The sequence below is a fragment of the Cyrtonyx montezumae genome, unplaced genomic scaffold (assembly GCF_038088225.1).
Source record: "Cyrtonyx montezumae isolate F1298 unplaced genomic scaffold, pur_monq_1.0 scaffold_14, whole genome shotgun sequence".
Taxonomy (NCBI): Eukaryota; Metazoa; Chordata; class Aves; order Galliformes; family Odontophoridae; genus Cyrtonyx; species Cyrtonyx montezumae.
The window spans coordinates 7,427,152-7,448,785 of NW_027071870.1; the positions used below are offsets into that span (position 1 = coordinate 7,427,152).

The 21,634-nt window shown below is 35.6% G+C and overlaps 1 protein-coding gene across 1 annotated transcript in view; it reads right to left on the reverse strand.

The window, feature by feature from the left end:
• The window catches only part of DNAJC1 (DnaJ heat shock protein family (Hsp40) member C1), a 91,483-nt gene that overhangs the window by 34,505 nt on the left and 35,344 nt on the right, over positions 1-21,634 (reverse strand). The window contains exons 4-7 of the mRNA XM_065731387.1: positions 16,945-17,110; positions 15,948-16,045; positions 14,778-14,871; positions 6,098-6,188 (exon numbers count right to left, since the gene is read on the reverse strand). Coding sequence (XP_065587459.1) covers positions 6,098-6,188; positions 14,778-14,871; positions 15,948-16,045; positions 16,945-17,110 — 449 coding nt within the window. The remainder of the gene's footprint in view (positions 1-6,097; positions 6,189-14,777; positions 14,872-15,947; positions 16,046-16,944; positions 17,111-21,634) is intronic.

A 21,634-nucleotide genomic window follows, 5' to 3' on the forward strand; every position in this document is an offset into this window, starting at 1 on the left:
AGCATTAATGGGCTTCAAGTATTGCCAGAAGGAACTTGGTTTGTGTGCACCTGTGAAGAATGCTGTTCAGAAGTCATGATGCACAGTACTAAGCTCCAACTTAAGGAAACTGACTCCTGTGCTTCTTTCAGGTGGAGAAAGGAAAACACATCTCTGAAAACTCATTTCACTGAACATCAACATCAGAAGTCCACAGCAGACACCTAGGAATAAAATCTACCTGTTTCTATGCTGCATTTTCATTATCAGAACTTCAGTAAGAAGACCAAAAGACACTCATGACCTGACTTGCTGCTTTTCTCTAAGAATAAGGATCAGGTCTTTTATGTATTAAATGATTTCTAGAGAGCTGAATCCTTTATCAGCTAAGGCCTGACAGACCACTGGGCCTGATGCTGCTGCCACAACCATAATCTTAAGATGTGATATGATATAAAGTTTTGAAACACAGGTATTCCCTTAATATTGTAATTTCCTAATGGTGCTGGGTTTAGACTATGCAATTAGATCCCTATGCCCCATGTGGGCACCAACATCCAGCAGACCTGAATTACGGCTAGAGTTACTGGTGCTCACACAACTAAATACAGTGGAGCTGGACGGTCTTGGTGAAACCAGAGCCAGATTTCAAGCTCAACAAGGTAAATGAACATCTTAGTCTCACTGCTATATTCTGTGAATACTATATACTTTATCTGTAAAGATACAGTATACTAACTCCTCCAGTTCATTTGGTAGAATAAAAAAAAGGCAGCAACAATGGATAATCCAATATCATAAGCACCACAGGTACTGTTTTATTACTATATTCTGTGAACTGACTTTTAGATACTACTCATCCTTCTGCAGTAGGAAAAATTAGTCATTTCCTGAATTCATACCACAAGGATTTTAAACTTCTGTATTTTCCACCAATACAACCATAAAGTTATTCACTAGAAGATTAAATTTTACAGTGCATTTATATCTTACAGTTAACAAAAAGAGATATAATTTGTTTGCTACATTTAAACAGTGTGCAGGGTACAACAATTAGCTGACTGTCTTACCTACGCAGCACTCACTGCTTCTAAAGGCCTTCAACACTATTCCAGAACTGGCTAAATGTTTTGTTGGTTTATGGCATACTGATTCAGGCACTGAAGTTTCATGAATGACTTGCAGATAATTTGGACTTGTTGGTCCTTCTGCCTTAGGATCACTTTAAATTTTACTGTATTAACGGCAGAATTGATAGTATCTGGCTAATGGTTATTAGCTTTAGGATCTACCAGCTGTCATTTTCAGACAACGAGGAATCACCTAGCATTCTGAATTGAGAATGCCATGTAAGAATAGCACCATTTTAATTAAAGTACAGATTCCTGATATATTTTTTAAGTTTTCAGAAGAATATATCCTAATTTTACCTGTCAGATGATGTAACCTTAAAGAATTATAACAGCATTTAAAAATTCCAAAGAAAAAAAGACTACTACATACAGGAAAGAAGAAACAAAAAAAAAAAAGCTGAACTTCTGCAAAGAAGGTACAAGCAATGAAGCTGGAGTTCTTTCTCTTAACAAGGCCTATAAGCCTTCCATTTCAGCATCAAGAAAAACTCGCAGAAAAAAAGACAATGATGACTTGAAAAAAAAATCACAGAAAGCAAGGACACTGACTGTTATCCCAAGTGTTGATAAGCAAGAACAAACACAGGCAGACAGCAAGCACTGTTTTGGCATGTCACTAAGATATGGCACTGCAATCTTTTTTACTTTCAGTGCTGTTCATTTACCTACGTAACTATAAAAGACAAACAAGCACTTACAGCACTAAAATTTTCTTAAACATGACACAAAAAATTCATCCGCCATGTACATCAACACAGTCAGATACAATACAACAGATCCAAAAGTCTAGAAAAAAATGTTGTCCTAAAGTTTAGGCTACTGAAAAAACTGAGTAAACAAATTCAATATCGAAAAATTATGGTGAAAATACTTTTTAAAAAAAATACACATTTTTGTTTTCATAATAAAATCAATGGGATTACATGAATGCAGAGTCAGATAAATACATACATTGTATAGAGACTGAGAAGTTAGCTTATTTTTGAGCAAAGAGAATAAAAGCATATTTAGTGATGAATATAACCTCAATTTCATAAAAAACGCCTCATGAGGACTTGAGGACTTTTATTTCTCTGAATACTCACTCTTCCCCAAGTTTCTTGTTCACCCCAAATACCTCCTCCAATGACATGACTAAGCATTTAATATTGACTACCTAATCTGCCTTTCAAGAAACGAAAAATAAAACACATGCCTCTTTCAAGCAAACTTCATAAAATTGTCTGTTAAGATGAACTTTTTTGTTGTTTTTTAAATTTGAAGCAAGTTTTGCAGGGAGAGGAATCATACAGACTAGCTGATACAACAGGGAAAAGCACCTGAGCTGCAAGTTCGGAATCCCTTTGGCAAGCCTGCAAAAACAGTCAGTAAAACAGATGATACTGAGTTTGCCATAAATAGGCTTCATAGGTAACAATTAAGCGATCAGAACATTCACACCCACGCTAACAAAAAAAAAGCATGCATTATATGAAATAATTTTCTCCAAACCTGCTGTCAGCAACTCACTGCTAAGCAGGCATGTGAATACTGCATCTTGGCAGGGATTAATACTAAACACAATTATCCAACACGTTTTTCATTTATTTGGAAATAAATGAAAAGTCACCTTCAGTATATTGCTGGATTACATAAACTTCAGCAAGACTGTTTACAGAGAAGAGGAAACTACAGTAAGATTTAGGAACATAGACCGGCAGACAATCTGGGATTATTCAAATCAAAAGCATTTTGGATCACCAATAAAATTACACAGCTTAGGACCTTAGGCACATCTGCACTTAAATGCAATGTGTGCAAGGAACCTTTGATGTAGAGCTTAAAGTTACGGTAGCACACGTGATCAGAAATGAGCTATCAGTGTTGGGGAGCTAATGTAATCAGTGATTCTGTAAACAGAACAGTGATAACACTATAAACATGACTTTATAATTAGAAGATGGTAAATATTAGAACCCTATGTACAAAGCCAGGGTCCAATATCTGCTGTTATAATGGAAAACAATTCAGTACAAAAAAGACAAAAATTAAGGGCTAAAGAAGTGTTTTTATATAAAGAAAGTAAGAACTTGTCTTTGTCTGTAGATTTTAAGCACTGAAAAATGCTACTAATAAAAACCTGAAAGCTTGAGAAATCCACACTGAAATTAAGATACAACTATATAACACTAAAATTAATTATTTAAACAAATCCCCTCGTGAGGGGCTATAGGACACGATGAGGCCACCTCTACTCTGGAACAAAACAAGGGACCTCAGTTCCTCTCAATTTAGCATCATATGCAGGCTGCCTTAGCATACAAGCCAAAGCCCATTATCCAAAACACTGATGAAAACCTCACAGAGAACTAGTCCCAGATAGATGCTAGAATTGGTCTTGAAAACTACTGAAACTTTGTAATTTAAGTTTAAAAACTCTCAGAGTCATCTATCCTGATAATATATGTTTACATCTTTAGTTTAATTAGCCAGTTCAGGTAATACATATATATTCTATTTCACTTCCCAGGACTATGAAAAACCAAGACTATCACTGCCAGATGCAGAGATTATATGCAAATGTGACAGTACTAAAAATGAAAAGGTAACAGTTGCATTAATTAAAGCACTCATTTAAAGAGGAATTTTGTGTTCTGGTACCTAAAAAGGATATAAAAAAATGGAAGATAAACCCTTTCTGTTCTGGTGGCTAAAACACAGATACCTGTAACTGCACACAAAAAAATATATTTCCTAGAAATAAAGTCAGTACTGTTAGTTGCCATATTTTGCAAGGTAATTAGTGTTTTGAATGAACTAAGAACATAAATAGTGCAAAGTACTAACAAAATAAGTCAGAATTATGAACAATTTTGATTCACCAAGATATACTTTTTCACCCTCCTTATCAAATATAGCACTTTAACAACATTTCAGTACCATTCTTTCTCCCACCTGGCAAACTGTGTATTCCTCCTCTGATACCCTTCCCTGGTTTTAGTTCAAGGAGCCTATAGATGACTGAATGTTTTCAGCAGGAAAGCAGGCAGACATGGGGGTAAACCAGCAATTAGGTCATGAAAAAACAAACACTGTAAAGTAGCTATTTCTAATCTGCATGAGATGCATTTACTCAATTAGATAGATGGAACTGTTACTAGGAACTCACACTCCATGGATTGTTTCCAAAATTAAGAATGGGGGCAGGTGATCACTAAATACACATTTGAAGATTTACAACCTTGTTATGCTTATCCAAAGAGGACAATGAAGAACAATATGATGAAATAAACAATGTTAGCAGATGCTTTGCATGCAGGCTTCAAGAAAAAGAATGTTGGTGGGTTTTTTCCCTTACAGTAACATAGATGCATCTCTTATTTTTTTTCTTGTCATTTCTTACAGAAAAAGCAACTGATGGCCAGCAGCAGTACTACTATAGTTGACCAAATTAATTCTATGCCCTATTTCAAACTCCACTAATTACAGGTGGGGACTACCAATCCCTCCTCTTGCTCCAGATGTGTGATATCAAGCCTCCTGATGGACAAAGGGGTCAGATGCCAGGTCACACCCTGGTGTGACAAGAGGACAGGGCAGTGCTTCTGCGACAATTCAAGGGAGACCTGGAGGGGGCAAGGGCACCAAACCTGCAACCTCTCAGTGTGAATACTGCTACTGGCAGAGGCCCTCGGAAGAGGAGGTAAAAGCAGCAACTCTCACATGATGCCTGGCAGATATGCACAGAGAAGAAACACTGAGAAGTTCACAAATGTCATTCAGTGAAACATAGGAACACACAAAGTATAATTTTAATGACCTCAACACCTTCATCTGCACTTCTGTTTTCAAAATTAACCCTGTTAAAACAATATATACAAAGTAGCTCATGGATTTAAATGAAGAATACATCCCATTTAGACTCAACAATGCACTACATCATTATCCAGCAATCTAGCAAGTTTTTGACATAACTGAAGTCAAGACCCATTTCAAGGGCCCATTTTTTGATCAGTATCTCAAATACAGCTGCAAATGCACAATCCTGCCAGATTTGGCAAGGGTCCACAGTGTTCAATGAGATGCTAAATACTGCCTGTTTTCTTAAAAAAAAAAAAAAAAAAGTTTAGGTAACAGAATTATTAGCAGAATTATTGCTCAAAGTTTATCTTGTCACTAATTTTTTTAAAATTAAGCTATTTTGTAAATATAAACAATGCAGCTATATTTTAAGCGTCTAAAGGCTTATGTGTACTCAAAGCTAGTAAATTATTATAGCCAACTCAATGCACTTGTCAGAATAGAACTTAAAAGCATGCAGTTAAGTATAGAAAATAAAAGCAAGCACAAAAATACAAACAAAAGTTTTTAAAAATTGTCTTCAGAAGAGGGTAGGTTTAATCATTGTGTAAACAAAATAATGGAAGTAAGGAAGTTAATTATAATTATTCTGAATACTTTCCTATGGAAAATGCTAATTGCCTTCTCTAGTCTTTTATAAAAGTGTAAAGACTTTGAAGACATTTATTTCAACAATAGCAAGAATACCTCTCCAAAGACTATACCCACACTTCTAGAAATTCAAACTATCTTCACTTTCTGTTCGTATCATGAAAATCAACTCAATTTATATAAAAGAAATACAAAATATATTATTTTAAATAATTACAGGAGAAGAAAATAAGACAGGAATGTTGAAAATGCAGAGGTCCCTTGTAAAAATTCACACTTCAAGATCTATGCTTTTGAGATTTCCCTCTTCTGTAAAGCAACATTCCCAGCAAAGCATACTTTTCTTGATACCACCCAGCTATAAACTGAGTTTAAGCTTCTACAGAAGCAAGCCAACAGACACAAAATTAAAAGCCCATTTAAATTTAACAGCACTGCAGAAATACATAAAGCACATTATTATAGAAGATTATAAAAACATTTGTTCACATACATCTCACTGAGTGGGTAATTATATTACATCTTTGTTTATTAAGACAGTGATAAAAACTCACTCTGAAGTGTTTCAAGTTCAGCCTTAGCCAGGGCATCTTCTTTCTCCTTCATTTTTGTTTCTTTATATTCTACATATAATTGTCTGGCATCCTTTAAGAAAATGTTGCAATGACATTAGCATCCTTATACAAACAAGTTATTGCAATGGCTCTGTTTTAATTTCTCATTTAACCTCCCCCAAAAAATATTAAGATACATTTGCTTCCTTGAAATACAGGATTTTTCAGTACATAAAATATTTGCTTAGAATGTAAATTTTTTTAATGTACTAAAGGTTTTAATGTAATAACATTGACACTATAGATTACCATGCTTACTGACAACCTAAAAAGGAAAATGGTTAGGAAAACATTTCTGATCACCACCTACAGCTTTTTAAGAGTGCATGCACCCACTTCACTCACATCAGCAATCTGGAAGTTTAAGGAAGAATGTAGAGTTTTTAATTAGAGCAGTGCATGCATGGACAAACCAAGGCAATTGCCAGGTAGCACTCTTCTCAACATGAACTTATTAAGGTAACATTAACTGTTCTGAAAAACAACTTTTTTGTGTTTGTTTTTTTAATATATATACATTTTTTAAATTGCTATTGAAGTGCTAAAAAATGAAAACCAAGTTTCCTTTCTCTCCCAATAATTTGATTCAAATCTAAAATTTATTTATCGAGTTAACACAAAATTAGAAGTCCTATATCTTATTACAAGATTTGAGATAAGTTTCCAAAATCTGATTAATTAATAGTTATAGATTTACGTTGAAAGCTTTCTAAATGTGAGCAACCAGACGGTTGAATTAAGAGATAAGGAGTGTCTTCTTATTCTTGCTTATTAGTATTTCTATTTTCATCCAAAAACCAAGGAACTATAATATAAACACTGGAAAAGGCACATTATTACTTCCAGTCATACAGAACACAACTTGAATTACATCAAAATCAACTGTAGCTTAGCATAACTTAAATATACCTCTTCACAATCAAACATTCATTTATTCTTGTTTTTACATCACAGTCCCACCTTACGTATTAAAAAGGTGATCTAAATTTCAGTGAATAAATTATTATTAATCTTGGTAAATCTTTCTTGAATTTCCATTAAAATACCATAGATCACTCATTAAAATCAAATTGAGACATCCTAACTAATTTTGAAAATTAAAACTGAGTTAAGCAGTCACTACTGCTGCATCTAATAGTAGAAGTTATACATAAACATTGCTCTTTATGCTGCATTACACATCTACCTCCTCAAAGTCACACGGGGGATGTGGGACAACGAGGACAGAATCCTGTTCTAACTCTGAGCAGAGCATCATAATGTTTCAGAAAAATGCTATCAGTATAAGACAACACTCCACAATTAGGTTTTCTCTTCTTCCAAAATACTTTTTCTTACTTTCTCTCTCTTTACATTTGGGTTTGGGAAACAAGAATTCATATTTCTCTGCCAAGATTCTGTTGGAGATCACTCTTAGCACAGAAGAAATTTTACAAGTTCACACAAATTTTCACTTCCAGCACACAGCATCCCACAGGCTTATAGCTTTGTTTTAAGGGATGGGGAAGAGGTGTAGTTTTTCAGTAGAACCAGGGCTAAGAATGCATAGATAACATGCAGGAGGACTACCATTTACTACATTAGGGCCTAAGATAAACACATTCAGTTTGAATGCTGAAACACAGAATCATGAAATTAGGATCAATATTGGGACTTCCTGGTTTACTTGCCACATATAGAAACTTTCCTAATGTTCTCCTGACTTGGACTATTTGCATTCTTGAAAAGATAGAAACAGCCACAAATGTAATGACTAACTTCTGCTGCAAGTTTGAGACATTTGTATTGTGTGACCTACATAGGACTTAGACATACTAATATCTAAAAGATGCTTTTGTTTAAGGATATGATTTCAAAATGGCTACAATTAGCCGGCATTTAAATTTAACCCATTTGACACTGAAAGCCAATATTTGATGCTAAATTCTGGTGTAAGATCCATTATTGCTTGTGGGATCTCCAGACAGCAGGCACTAGGGGGTAACTGTCAATCTCTCCAGCATGTCAATCACAGAACAATTGGAAATGTGGCTCAGACGAAAATGAGACACAATAGCTGAACAACAAAGAAAACTAGTCAGAAGCATGTAAACGAAATTTACTAGTATTGCTGCTTTAAAGATTTAAAATGGATTATCTATCACAGAAATGATGTAATATGCAGGTAACAAATGTAACATTTATCTTTTATTTTATTAATCATACATTTCATATGATACCATAATCAGAAAAAAAAACATCACAAGGATAGTGAGCATTCTGTAGCACATATAATAATGTATACATAAAAAGCAAAACAAAAATGATTCAAAGTGGATTTTGGAGATTTGAAAATCAAAATCTTACCACCAAAGCACAAGAAACAGCTCCACAGGTTGTGAAGAGAAATTAGAAGGCATACCTGAACAGAGATTTTAGCCAAACAATATGGACACTATGTGTGCTAAGTTACAACAAAATAAATACTGGAGAACATAGGAGTTTCTTCAGAGAAAACTTCTGCTTTTACATGAATAACTGTGGTTTGAATACTATCAGTCTAAGAAATCAGTTTTCAAGCATACTGAGTTTTAGTAGGAAGAGAATTTCAAAACAGATTTATGTCCAGATATTTTACTTTTCTGAAATGATTTACACAATCTTTTTTTTATCAGTACAAATAGTTTGGGGTCAAAGTAATCATACATTAGCCTAAAAACAGTGACAATACAGTATAGCCATTTCCAACCTACCATTCCTTCCCGAAGATTCAGTAATGAACTTTCTTTTAAAGCTTTTTTTTTTTTTTTTTTTTTACCCAAGAGTACAAAATATGTACACCCTCAGGACTTTGTACCTGATGCATAATCCACCATACAGGTGATAAACAGGAAAAAAGTAACATTTTGATCCTTCAGAAGGTAGAAAGGGACTGAGGAAAGATGCATACAAATACAAAGCTTGGAACTGTTCTAACTAAAGCCTGAAACTTAACTACTCGTTTTATTATAACATTTTCTCATTTGCAGGTAAGTGAGATGTTAAAAAAAAAAACAAAAAAAAAACCCCACAAATACATTATTTCACTATTGAAGTGGTAATATGCATGTAGTTAAGCAAAAAAAAAAAAAAAAAAAAGAACACTGGATTACTATGTTATGATTCAAACATTCACTTTCCAAGAAAGAACGGAATGAGAAAGGAATGTTTTAGGGTCTGAAAACTGTGCAGCTCGTAGATCCAAATCATGTCAACTGATGTGTATAGGAAGCTCCTGTGACTATTATAACACCAAACTAAAAGTTTCAAAAAGTGCTGCAGATGAACAATAAAATGACAGAAACTATTAACATGTTTTCAATATTTTAATCACAAACAGGAACTAAGAATACTGTAAAATTAGTGTATTTCAGTTTCTCCTCTGTATGAGTCAATAAATGCGAGTCTCCAGCCAATAAATTTGAGATTGCCAGGACAAAGCTGTACTTCTTACTGAGCTATGTACAGAAACTCTCAATACTGGACTTTTAAGGTTTTTGTTTGCTTGTTTTTCAAACATAGCTAAAAGTATTTATTTAAACTGCTATAATCCTGTAACTAAAATGTTCAGTTTTAAGTAATACTCAATGGCTCCAGCCTCTCCTTGTCATTTGGGAAAGAACAGCGATGAGGTTTTATTGGTTTGTTTGTTTTGGAGAGGGGGTAGGGGGGAGAAGGTTTGCTGGTGGCGGTTTTCTTTCCTCCAGTTAATCTTCCTGGCTTTTCAGAAAGACCACAGATAATAGAAATAAGGCAAACAATGGAAACAACTTCTGCTGCTTCACCATATATGAATCTTCACTATAGATTCTGTCATAGAGCCAACTCCACATTCTACTTCTCTGGAGTGACAGATAACACACAAAAATAAAAAACCTGCACCTCCTGCTTTGAATTTACAGTTAACTAGGCACTTTGTTACAAGCAGATTAAGAATCAGTACACTTAAATAATTTTCTCTGCATTAATCTGAAATCAATCTATCAACTAATATTTACATGAAGCTCTTAGTCTGGTTTTTGTCTTTAAGCACGGTGTTCTTGTACCATTTTTCTTTGACTGTTGTCACACTTGTAAAAGAACAAATTTGTATGCAACTGTTGATGGTAAAGTAGTCAAAATTATGGCACCATCCAACCTTCAATAGGCTATTTCTTTGCACTAAAAATGCGTGTCGTCACACCGAGGAAAAGTACATTTTGACAGGCTTAGATACTGTAAAATGAAGTGTTATGGCAACAAATAGTGTAAAGAACAACAACAACAAAAAAAAAAACACCGTGATTTAAATTCATTCATCATTTGTGCAGCTTTACTCAGAGGCAAAACAGTAAATAAATATTGTTTTTAATCAGGAAATTATGCTCTGACCTTGGAGCAGTACCAGGTGTGGGCAGGCCCTGCAGTTGTGTATAGCTGGGGGCAGTCGAAGCAAGCATCAGATGCATGGGGTGACCATCAGCGGACTGTGCTAATGCAGGATCTGATGGGTATTCCGGATTCACAGTGAGAAAACAAAGGCAGCCAGAAGGGGGAACTGCAAGGCCTGACCAGGAACCCCATTCATGCCCAGTGAAGCCTCATAACCCAGCAGAACAGTCCAATGCACTGAGAGCCAGCATCACCTTGCACTCACAAGCTACACTCCTCCAAATGCTGAGAGGTGTGGACACGCACCAAGTGATCAGTTGAAGGAGTGCAGCAAAACTGGCCACCACAGCACAACACAGACAGACAAGTTTATTTTGGGTCTTAAGTTCACTTCAAACTTCTACTAAGCAACAAAGCACATTTTTTTCTCCAGTGGATCAGATAGTAAGCACCCTTTTAGAGGTAGATTATTTTTGCTCACTTGCATACACCAGAATACTTGTTTTATCATCCACCCTCCTCTGACCTTTATCTAAGCTTCTAATTGACCTCAGGGTCAAGAGCTTCATCCCTACTTTGGTTCTCCCAACCGCTGCAAAACAGAAAGAAACAGAGCAAATGGGCAATCACTCGTGCCACACATCCTGCATCTGCTCACTCCCACAACTTACACCAATGTCAGTGCTGTACATTAGCCTGCAACAACTCAAAACTGTAACCTATGAATTATGGAGACATTTAACTTTTGGTATTTGAATAAATCCTTTCAAGAATCTATTTTTAAAGCAGACTTAACGAAACTCAATATACTTCATTTTAATCTCACATTCTGATTTTATATAAAAGACAAAAACAACCCACATAAACGTTTGCTGACCTAATCAAATCCTGCTTAAAAGCTAACTTTGCCAAAGGAGATGCCCTGCTGGCAAAGCCTCTTGAGTTTAATGACACACTGCCAATCCGTTTAAGGCCAGAGCTGAACCATCTCTTAAGCAGGTGTTGAAATGTAATCATGGATTAAAAGAAAACCTGAGGAAAAAATGCCAAGAAATTAAACACCTCTGGGTCACTAGTTTGAATCTATTCCAGGCTACCAAATCAGCTACAGTAATTACCATCTGGTAGTCTACATAAAAATAAATTACTGGCCTTTTTGTTCTAATTCACTTCATACTATGCAAAGGTCTTTACAAACAGAAGTTTCAGTCATTAACTGAAAGCTTTGTTCATAATCTTGCTAGGCTGTACCCACTGCAGCTATGTATTTATAGAGAATGAACTGCCTCCACATTGCTGGAGAGCACCAGAAGCTCTTCCAACAACAAACCAATAGGGTCTGCAATACACCTACCTTATTACTGACGGAAGACAAAAGGGAAGTTTATTTTCTTATTAAGAATCAATTTCTGTATGAAACAAACAAAATGCTTCCTCCTTCATTACTCTCCTAACAACAGTTGGAACGAAACTGAACTAATAAAAAACATATCCTAGTGCTGAAGTTGGTGTAAAAATAACCACATTCGTAACTAAGCTTCACCACATGAAGTTGGGAGAAATGCAGCTGTCAGCAACACAAACAAACATGCTTATCTTCAGTTTTCAGAATAAAATATTTTGAGAAAAGTAACTAAGAACATTTTTAAGAAATGCCAGTTCTTATGTTGTATGTCTGTACATCCAAAGGAAAAAAAAAAAAAAAAACCTCTCATCAGCTATTTTGGGAATAAACTGCATTTCACTTGACTCTTCTGCCACAAAAAAAAAAAAGATAATTAACAAAACTGTCTATTCTGTATTACATGCACCATTTGAACTGAAATTCTTGCACACTATATTTAGCTACGTTATTTCTTTGTGAGACCAGCATTCAGTTCCAACAAGCATTTTTATTGAGATTTTTGATTTTTAAGTAAATAGCCTTCTTCCAGGTCATTCTCATGACCCTAGAAATAACTTGCATCCTTTGTTCTATCTTTTTCTTGTGTCTTCATTAGAAAAATTAAAATCTACAATAGCCAATGTAATTTAGTCTCCATTTAATACTTCTTTCTCATCACAGATATATTTGATTGATGATACATTTGTTTTCTTCTCCCTTCACTTCTTGAAATAAGCTTTAAGATGTTGTTTTCACCCTGAAATTGAACTACACTAAATGCAGGGATATAAAAACCCACGTAGTTTCCCTCAAAATACAATTGTCAACACTTAAAAAAACAATCATTTCTGAGTTTCTCTCATCCTCCTCTCACTCATTTTTCTCCTAGTTTCTTGACATAAAATGCAGACTACAATAAAATGGCATAGGCCATCACAGGGGCATGCAAACAAAGCATTTTTCTTCAGTAAAGGCCTACCTTAATTATTTTAAGTGCCTCCTTCTGAAATCTGACATTTTGAAGGAGGAGGGGAAGTAGGAGAAAGACACTCAATTGGATAAATGAGAGTCAGGCACGGGCAGAAGCTCAGCAACCCGAATCCTCAGACAGAGCTGTAGTTGTGGCAAGAACACTCACACTAACTAATGCAGGGGGGGATGCTAGGCAAAATGAACTAATTTGAAAAGTGGCAGGAAGTTTAAATAGACAACTTCTTCACTTACAGAAAAAAACAAATTAATACAGTTTCCTTTTAGGAAGATCTTGTGTACACAAACGAGCAGTTTTGTTTCCTTCATTTGAGCTAACAGTTCAGTTATTTCACTGAAAGTCTTGAGGGATATGAGTGGCAGAAGCTACATCTAATTACAAGTATTGCTAAAACTCAACCTTTTCAGTCCCATATAGTATATTTTGATATGGATGATATTTTAAAACTTATTCTGTGATTGCATTAGTTGTATACGAATGAAAGCCAACTTGGATAATAATTTCTCGGCTTGTAAATTAGTGAAAACTCATTTAGATTAACCCAATGAAGACCAAGAAACTGCAGCAGATATCCTTATGTCAACCCCGTAACATCTTGTTAATAAATAATGAGCATGTATAACAAGCACACATAACACTGAGTTACTCAGTATCTGTTGTTATCTCATCTTTTAGCTAACTGGCTCTAGTGATTCTACCTACCCTAGAAGACTCAAATACTCTGAAGTCTCAAATTGACATTAGTGTATTGCTGAAGGTAATGACACTTACTTTGAAAAGAGGATATCTGTACCAAGGAATACAGCTTTATTTATTTATTACTAAAACCTTAAACTCAAGAGCCCAGAAGTCTCTCTGACCAGCTAGGTAGAACATAAACATTTTCTTTTGCGTTGTTCTTCTCATACCCAACATGAGGTCACTGCTATCGCGGCTCTTCAGAAGAGGTGATACTCAAGTATTTTTTAACCAATTTACTACAACAACTCAGCTTCAATATAAGGAATTCTCAGGATTTCAGATTACTCATAATTCATTGCTTTTTCACTGACATATATGCTATGTCACGTCAAGGAACAACAAAAGCCCTGGAATAAAGCAGTGTTTTAAGTATGAGACAACTCACTCTAGAGCCACTTCTCTTCGCTTCCTGCTTGCTCTGAAAACCTTCCTGCACTGAATTCCTCTAAGTTGTTCTTCCCCTGCCACCATATCCCTGGCTTGCTGGTCTCCCATTTTCCATGAGTTATTGGACACCTAATTTTTCACTAGAATTTAATGGATTTAAAAGAAAAAGCAAAAGCGATCAGTTAAGTGTCTACAAAGTAGAAAACATCACATGTTCTAGCCACTCTAACTCTCCCAATGTTTAAGTATCCAAATTACAAACATATATTTGCCACTTTACCTTGTTAAAGTCAGGTATACATTTCTATCATTATCCTGTGCCTCAAAAAGAAAGCTCACTCAGAAGTAATTGCACTGTTCTTTCGAATTTAGATACATAGCATTTGCTTATTTGAGATAAAGTGTTTTGGTTTTTTTTAAGAGACCGCTTAAAAGAGATCGCGACCATTAATATAGGTGTATATATTTTCCATCTCCTACCATTCCTGTAATTGTGCTCAGCAGCAAGTTCTGCTGACTGCCCTAACATATTATGATTAATAACAATTTTTAATATACTCACATTCATATATATTTATGATATCAAAAATATATTTTTATATATAAATAATGTTATTTGGAGATATAGAGAAAGTATAAGCTTGAGCCAGGAAATTAATATAAACAAGTGTAACGATTATACATACCACAATTAAAAAAAATAATAATTTAAAGTTACAGTACTTTACCTGGAACAGCTGAGGCAAAGCTTTCACAGTGAGACAGAACCATATTCCCAGCTTGCATGGAAGTAAGTCATGCCACTGTGGTTTGTCCATTGCTCTACAGCCAAACAAAATTGTAAGTATTTCCACTATTACTATACAATTTCAAAACTCTTCCAAAAAATTTCACAACACTTCCATTATCCTTTAAAATGATTAGCACTTACCAATTCCTGTAAGAAAAATGCTTAGCACAAATACAAAAGACACGTTCTGAATATTTATTTCAAAACACATAACAACATCCAACTTCTAATCACCTCAGTATTTTAGTATCTTGAAAAGCACTTTCCTTCAAGAAAATAAATTCGTAAGTCACATAATCACTTCAGTTAAAAAAAACAACCTCAAGCCTCAATCAAGTGTTCACAAGTGCTGACAACCAGATATGAAGACTGTAGCATAAACAAAACAATACATAAAAATTAATGTCATTTGCAGTTCACTGAAGCATTACTCACTGATGTCATCAGGAAAGACGACAGGCAGAATGGTCTCTGATCTCCATCCTGCATTGATCCAGTTCATGCCCCTGCTGTGTGAACTATTTAAACCCTTTATTTCTTTCTATGAATCAATAGAAGAAATGGTGGTATCTTTTAGAGTGTCCTGAAAGTCACTATTTCCCTACGTGTTTCTTAACTGAAAAATAGCATTACGAGCCTTCACCAACATGCATGTTTTCAAGTTAAATCAGACAAAGGCATTAAATCAGACATGCATTAAAAAACCCATAAAAACCTCCCAATTTGTTATGGTGATAAATTAAAGCTTAAATAAATAAAAATTAAGAAATTTTAATCAAAAGCAAAAATCTTCAAAAGACAGAAGTAGTAGTAAAATCTTCAAAAAAAAAAAAGAAAAAGAAAAAGACCAACGTCTAGGAACAGCACCCTCCTACACACAAGATGCCATTAATTCAGCCTTAATATTTCACTTAGTGCTCATCTGTTGAATAAATACCACACATTTGTTTACGGTATTAAAAACTGCAAGCACACGGACAACAGCACACTTGACATCAGAGATGAATGTTACATACATCTCTCTCATACAAATACTTCAAAAATGGAAGGACAAAATAAACAAAATCTTAAAAGGTTTTAAAAATGCAGCAAACAAGTTTCTTCCCACCTTTCATTTTTTTCAAGAGCAGCAAGTTTGGCTTCATCTGTACTTTTGCCTCCGGTTTTTTTCTTCTTCTCCCTCTTTTTTCTGCTAAGCAGTTCATCCTTGATGTAGAAAGAACTACAGTTACAGGTTATCATTAACATGTAAACCACAAATGTTACTGGGACTCTTCTGTGAAGGGTAAACATTAGAGTAGCATTTATGCAAATGTATCTAGGGGTCCTACATGATTAAGTAAAATGATCTATCTTAACAATAACTGTTGCCATGGCATCCAGTCTTTAAACACACATGAAGTCCAGTTCTGTCACTCATGTGTATCTCCATAGCAATCAAAGTTTTCTAAGAGGAGAAAGCATTCAACTTGCCTCCTTTCTCATTCATCAACTTCAATAATGCAGTGGAAAATAAAAAAGTAAATAGATGCTAATGTATGAATATTTTTCAAGTTATGCTTAGGTTGTTTTTCTTCCTAGCTTGATAACTGCAATAGACTTTTATATGTAAAACCCTAAAATAATGTAACAAAAATTAGTTTATGCTGCTTACCCATGTTAACAAAAACCCAAAATGGAAGAAAAAAAAAAAAGCTTCTAGCTAGAAACAAAGGCAAAGCAAGGATGACTTCTAAACGAATAAAAACTGATTATTTTTAAATAACATTTAGGAAAGTCATAAACATGACTACAGGAGCACATGACTCCGCACCAATAAATGATAGAAGAGCTTTTATTTTTCCTTCTTTCTGCCAATTATAAACCAAAGAATCACCTCTCTTATCTATTACCTATTCTTGATAAACGGGTTCAAGATTACTATATCGGACACGTTGAATATCTCATGCTATATTTCTTGCCATTTTAAGCGTAATAATTTTAAAATTCAAAAAAAAATCAAATTCAAAACAGGGGAAGCTGCAGGGATCCCTATAATATGCAAACTTTCGCAGGGAACTTGATGCTAATAATCGAAGCAAGTTTGATTTATTACCAATACTTACCAGCTGTTTTTCCAGGTAGATTGACCAAACCACAGCATAATGACCCACTGTGAGTATAATGAACAAGAGTAATGCCAGCTCAGCATTGCTCATTTTTCTCACCCGCCTGTAGTAGAATACAGGCTGTCGCCAATCTGGTAGTCCATTGATCAGAATATCATCATACCTACAGTAGCAAATATAACAGGCTTTCATGGAGAGCTAAAAAGGAAATCAGCCCAACCATCCCATCATACAGCAAAAACAAACGGTAACGCACAGACTGCTCGAATAAAGCGCGCACGAAAGCTCATTTCGCAATCGTTTTCTCTGGTACAGCGGTGCGTCGCTGCTGGAGCGCCAGGCACGGAGCTGCGGACCAACAAGATCCAGACGGAAACGCAGTCTTTTTTCAAAGCCGACCGCAGGCGGAGCAGCCCCGCTCGGCGCACCGCACCAACGGCGCTAACAGCGCGGGCAGGAGGGGCGCGGAGCGAGGAGAAACGCCTCGACCACGGTCGCCCCTTCTTCCTTTCCCAAATTAAAAGCGCAAGTGGTGGGGGAGGGGAGAAGCGCCCGCGCTTTTGTTCCGCTGTGCGGCGGCAGCGCGGCCGTGAATCGCGCGGGCAGCCGAGCATCTCCGCGGCCCGAGCGCGGGGAACACGCTCCGCTCAGCGCGGCTCCGCTCGCTGCGTGAAAGGCTGCCTCCAAAAATCAATCTGACCTAATGCCGCTTAATTTTAGCGACCCTACCGTCTCTGCAGGAACCTTGTTTATGACAACTTGTCAGCTTTTCTCCTAACGAAATTCTCGAGGCATCTCGGTACGCCTGCAGCATCGTTTAATTACGCCGCGCCAACATCATCGATTCGCTAAAGATCGAGCGCGGCCATTCACAGCCGCCGCTTTCCTATTTGTTACCTTTTCAGAGTGAAGTTTCCAGCACAGACCCCTACAGTAAATGCCAAAACCTGAATGCGCTGGCGACGCACAACCTGTTCATCTGAAACTGAACGCAGCTCATTACCCATTCTAATCACACCGTTTCCAGAATTAAATCTGCGCTGAAAGGCCTAATTTGGTGCAACACATTGACCAAAATATTTTAATTAAAAATATTCTGAGTTAGTCGCAGGCCTAATTACAGGAATAGAAATAGGGCCTATATTGTCATGCAGGTCAGTAGAACTCAGTAGTAGGTTTTTCTCAAGTAAATTGACCGATCCAGGAATAATAGCGCAGCTGCTAAACTGCCAGTCTTGACATGTAAATCAATTTAAATGCAACAACTGCACTAGCTACTTTGATAGTTATTAAATTGATACCTTGGAGATGTACTAAAAAAAAAAATGTCCACCGGCAAATTCATTTTTTTTTTTTTAAAGCAGAAAAAGAAGCAGTGCTTCTAAATAAGATAATATCCTTTAATTCAGCACATCCAGAAAAGCTGACTTCTGATAAAGCATTTGCTCAAGCTGGCAAGTGTTGTTAGGCTCTTTCTATGCAAAAAGATTTAACACTTGAAGATTCTGCAATGTTCTGAGTATGTAAAATATGTATTGCAAAATTGTATCTTCCCTGACAATGATGAGAACACCAAGATTAATATGTTAGCGAAAATGTTGTTAAACAACATTTTCACTTTCCCAGTAAGTTAGGAAGAGATCATTACTGATGCCTTAACACAAACTCACTGCTCAGATGAACTGCTTAGCAAGCAGTCTCAGAAGTACTATATTCTTACAAAAAAAAAGTTTTAATGTTTTAGCATTTAAAAGTAATGTATTTGCTGAAATATTTCATACATATATTCTAGAACAAAAAACAGATAAAACCTCTTTTTAAAACTAAATTGATATGACTCCACAAAATATGTTCTGCTGTTGACAGCTTCAGAGAAATAAAAATGCAAAAATCAAGAAGAAACAAATTTCTTGAATACAACTACAGATTTATTAAGCATTTGTTTCCTTATACAATAAGAAATGTTAATTGAGGCATTGAAACTTTGTCTAGAGATTTAAATAGGGTCCATATACGCTAATGGTAACAATATCGTAATGCTCAAAACAGGACTGGGAAAAAATGTTTGACAACCACATTCTATTATAAATTATCTGTTAAGAAAAAATAAATTAAGACAGCAGAGCCTCTTGCATTAAACACTTTAAACAGCACTCTTTATTTACTAGGCTATGTCCGCTGTTCGGAACAACAGTCTCCAAGGATTAAGTCTCAGAATCAATGCTCTATTGATTTTACTATCAATGAGCATTATGGCTCACACGACTGGCCATTTTAAGGGAAGATAGCTTCTATTATAACCCACTTTTTAGAATATATACTGTTAAAAGATAAATCACTGCTTTCAATAGTAATTAAGCTCTGTATTTGAAAAATAAGGATACCAATGATATTTAGGTTTGCAACTGGAAAATGATCCTACCGAAACTCAGAAGCTTCCCATAACTTTTAAATCTTGCTTTCCAAATTTAGGACGTGGTTTAATTAAAAGCAGGTTTCTCATTAAATCATTTATTTATAGAAATCTGTACTAACTATGGAGGATAGTCAGCTAATCCGTGTGTAGAACTACATTCATAACTGAGTTACAAAGCATTCTTCCTTTGGTGACGTAAATTAATTGCTACTCTCTACAAGAAAAATCAAACTGAAAAGAAAAAAGAAAAGTATCTGCTGTACTTTTCCCTCAGACCTATGCACAAAGAACGCAATAAATGTTCTGCACCGGGTATATGCTCACCCATTATCTCTGACATGTAGCAGTCAGCAAACTAAAAAACCACAGAATACCAGTATATTAACAAAAAGACAAAACTCTACATTTATATAATATATACTTGTAACTTAAGTTGAATCTTTGTTTAAGAACTCATGATTCTATGTTAGTACAGGAATCCAAGTCATACAAGCAACCAATTGCACGAGTAATAAAATTTCATTCTGTTGTAAAGTTTCATTTTAGACCTCTTTGTGGAATCAGTTATATTGCAAGAAAAATCCATTACGTGTAGCAGCTAATTACAGTATCATCTATTTTAATATAATTTACTCCTCCCTTTAATACAGCCACTGCATATTTCAAATTATTTCAGAGATCTGATATATTTCATATACTATAAGCTTTAATTAATGAGATCTATTCTGAACTATGGGAATATTCCACTGACATTTTTTATTTGGGGGCTTTTCCTCCTCATTCTGTCAAAGGCATCCAGTGCAACATCAGCCAGAATAATTTATACCTATGCACGCACACGCATTATTGTAATGAGAGCAAAGATAAACACCTTTCTTACTCTAAGCAAGCATATCATGATTCCTTTACAAATTCTTCCTGTAATCAAGTCCACATCGTTACAGAGAATGGGCCTGGCAGGTAAAAAGCTCCTTAAAATGTCAATAAACAGTGAAATTAAAATCTAGATTTAATTGCAACTAATGGAACTGTGCAAACTTTTTCATGAATTAAAAATAATCAAAAGGTAATAAAATATCATCATCAGGCTTATTTACCAATACATAACTGAAAATACATTTCAGGAAATGAACCTACTTCTACATACCCTCAAGAAACTTTTCTGTAGAAATTCATGTAGTGTGACAAAGCATAAAACATTAAACATTAAACAATGCTACACTAAACAATCCACATTTATGTTTCATGTTAGAACATCAGAATGTTTTAATTATGCATCAGGTAAAATGTGTAAGTGAAAAGCACTACCACGGCAATATTATCATATTCTACAGTACCACTATTATTATAATTCACAGACAGTTATGAACCTTTCTCAAGAAAAGCAAACTAAATTATCAGTTCTATAAGCTAAAAGTTTTTAACAGAAGAATTGCAATACTTTAAGACAGGCTTCTGTCATCGGATATAGTAAAATCCACCAATAAATACAAAAATAGAAAGGTTTTTGAACAGCCATTACATTTAGCTGGCCAACAGATCTGCCTTTCAGAACACCCTGTCTGTACACACACACACAAACAATTAACGCTTCTGACATTCACACAGACATGGAGGAAGGGTTTCATTAGACAGAGTTCTATTGTTTCCAAGCAAGTTTGTCGCTCACTCACACAGGGCAGGTCCTTTTACTCCTGTTCATACTATTTCTGCCTTCTGTATATGCACCAAGATCAATGCCAGATTACATCACTCCTGAGATGAACAGCCAGAGGCAGGCAGGTACTGCAAACATCCCCAGAAAGGGTCTGCAGCTCACTCTTCTTAAAGCCATGTAATCTTATGCCCCAAACCATTTACACATCCCATTCCAAAGGGATTCCCAGTTGAACTACCAGAACATGCCACTAATTTGCAAGATCAATTTCCATCTCACCCCAGCAGGTCTTTGAGTTACTTTAGAAATAAAAACTAGCATGCTGCCAGGGGGAAAAAAAATCTGGCAGAAAGCCTCATTGCAGCAGACCCAAATAGTTGTCTCTGGAATTAGGGTAACAGTGAGTTGATAAGCCCTGAGACAAAGAGTGCAGCACCCTGTGCATGGGTAGGAAGGTAAAACCTCGAGCTTCTTCCACTACATCCATCACTTCACACAACAGCTAACCAAATAACATTCAAAGTAGGAAAATGCCCCAAAGTAACCACTCTCCCTTTTCTTTTGCCACATGGCTGCAAGAAACACGTGAGTTATCTTACATTATGAGAGAGAGG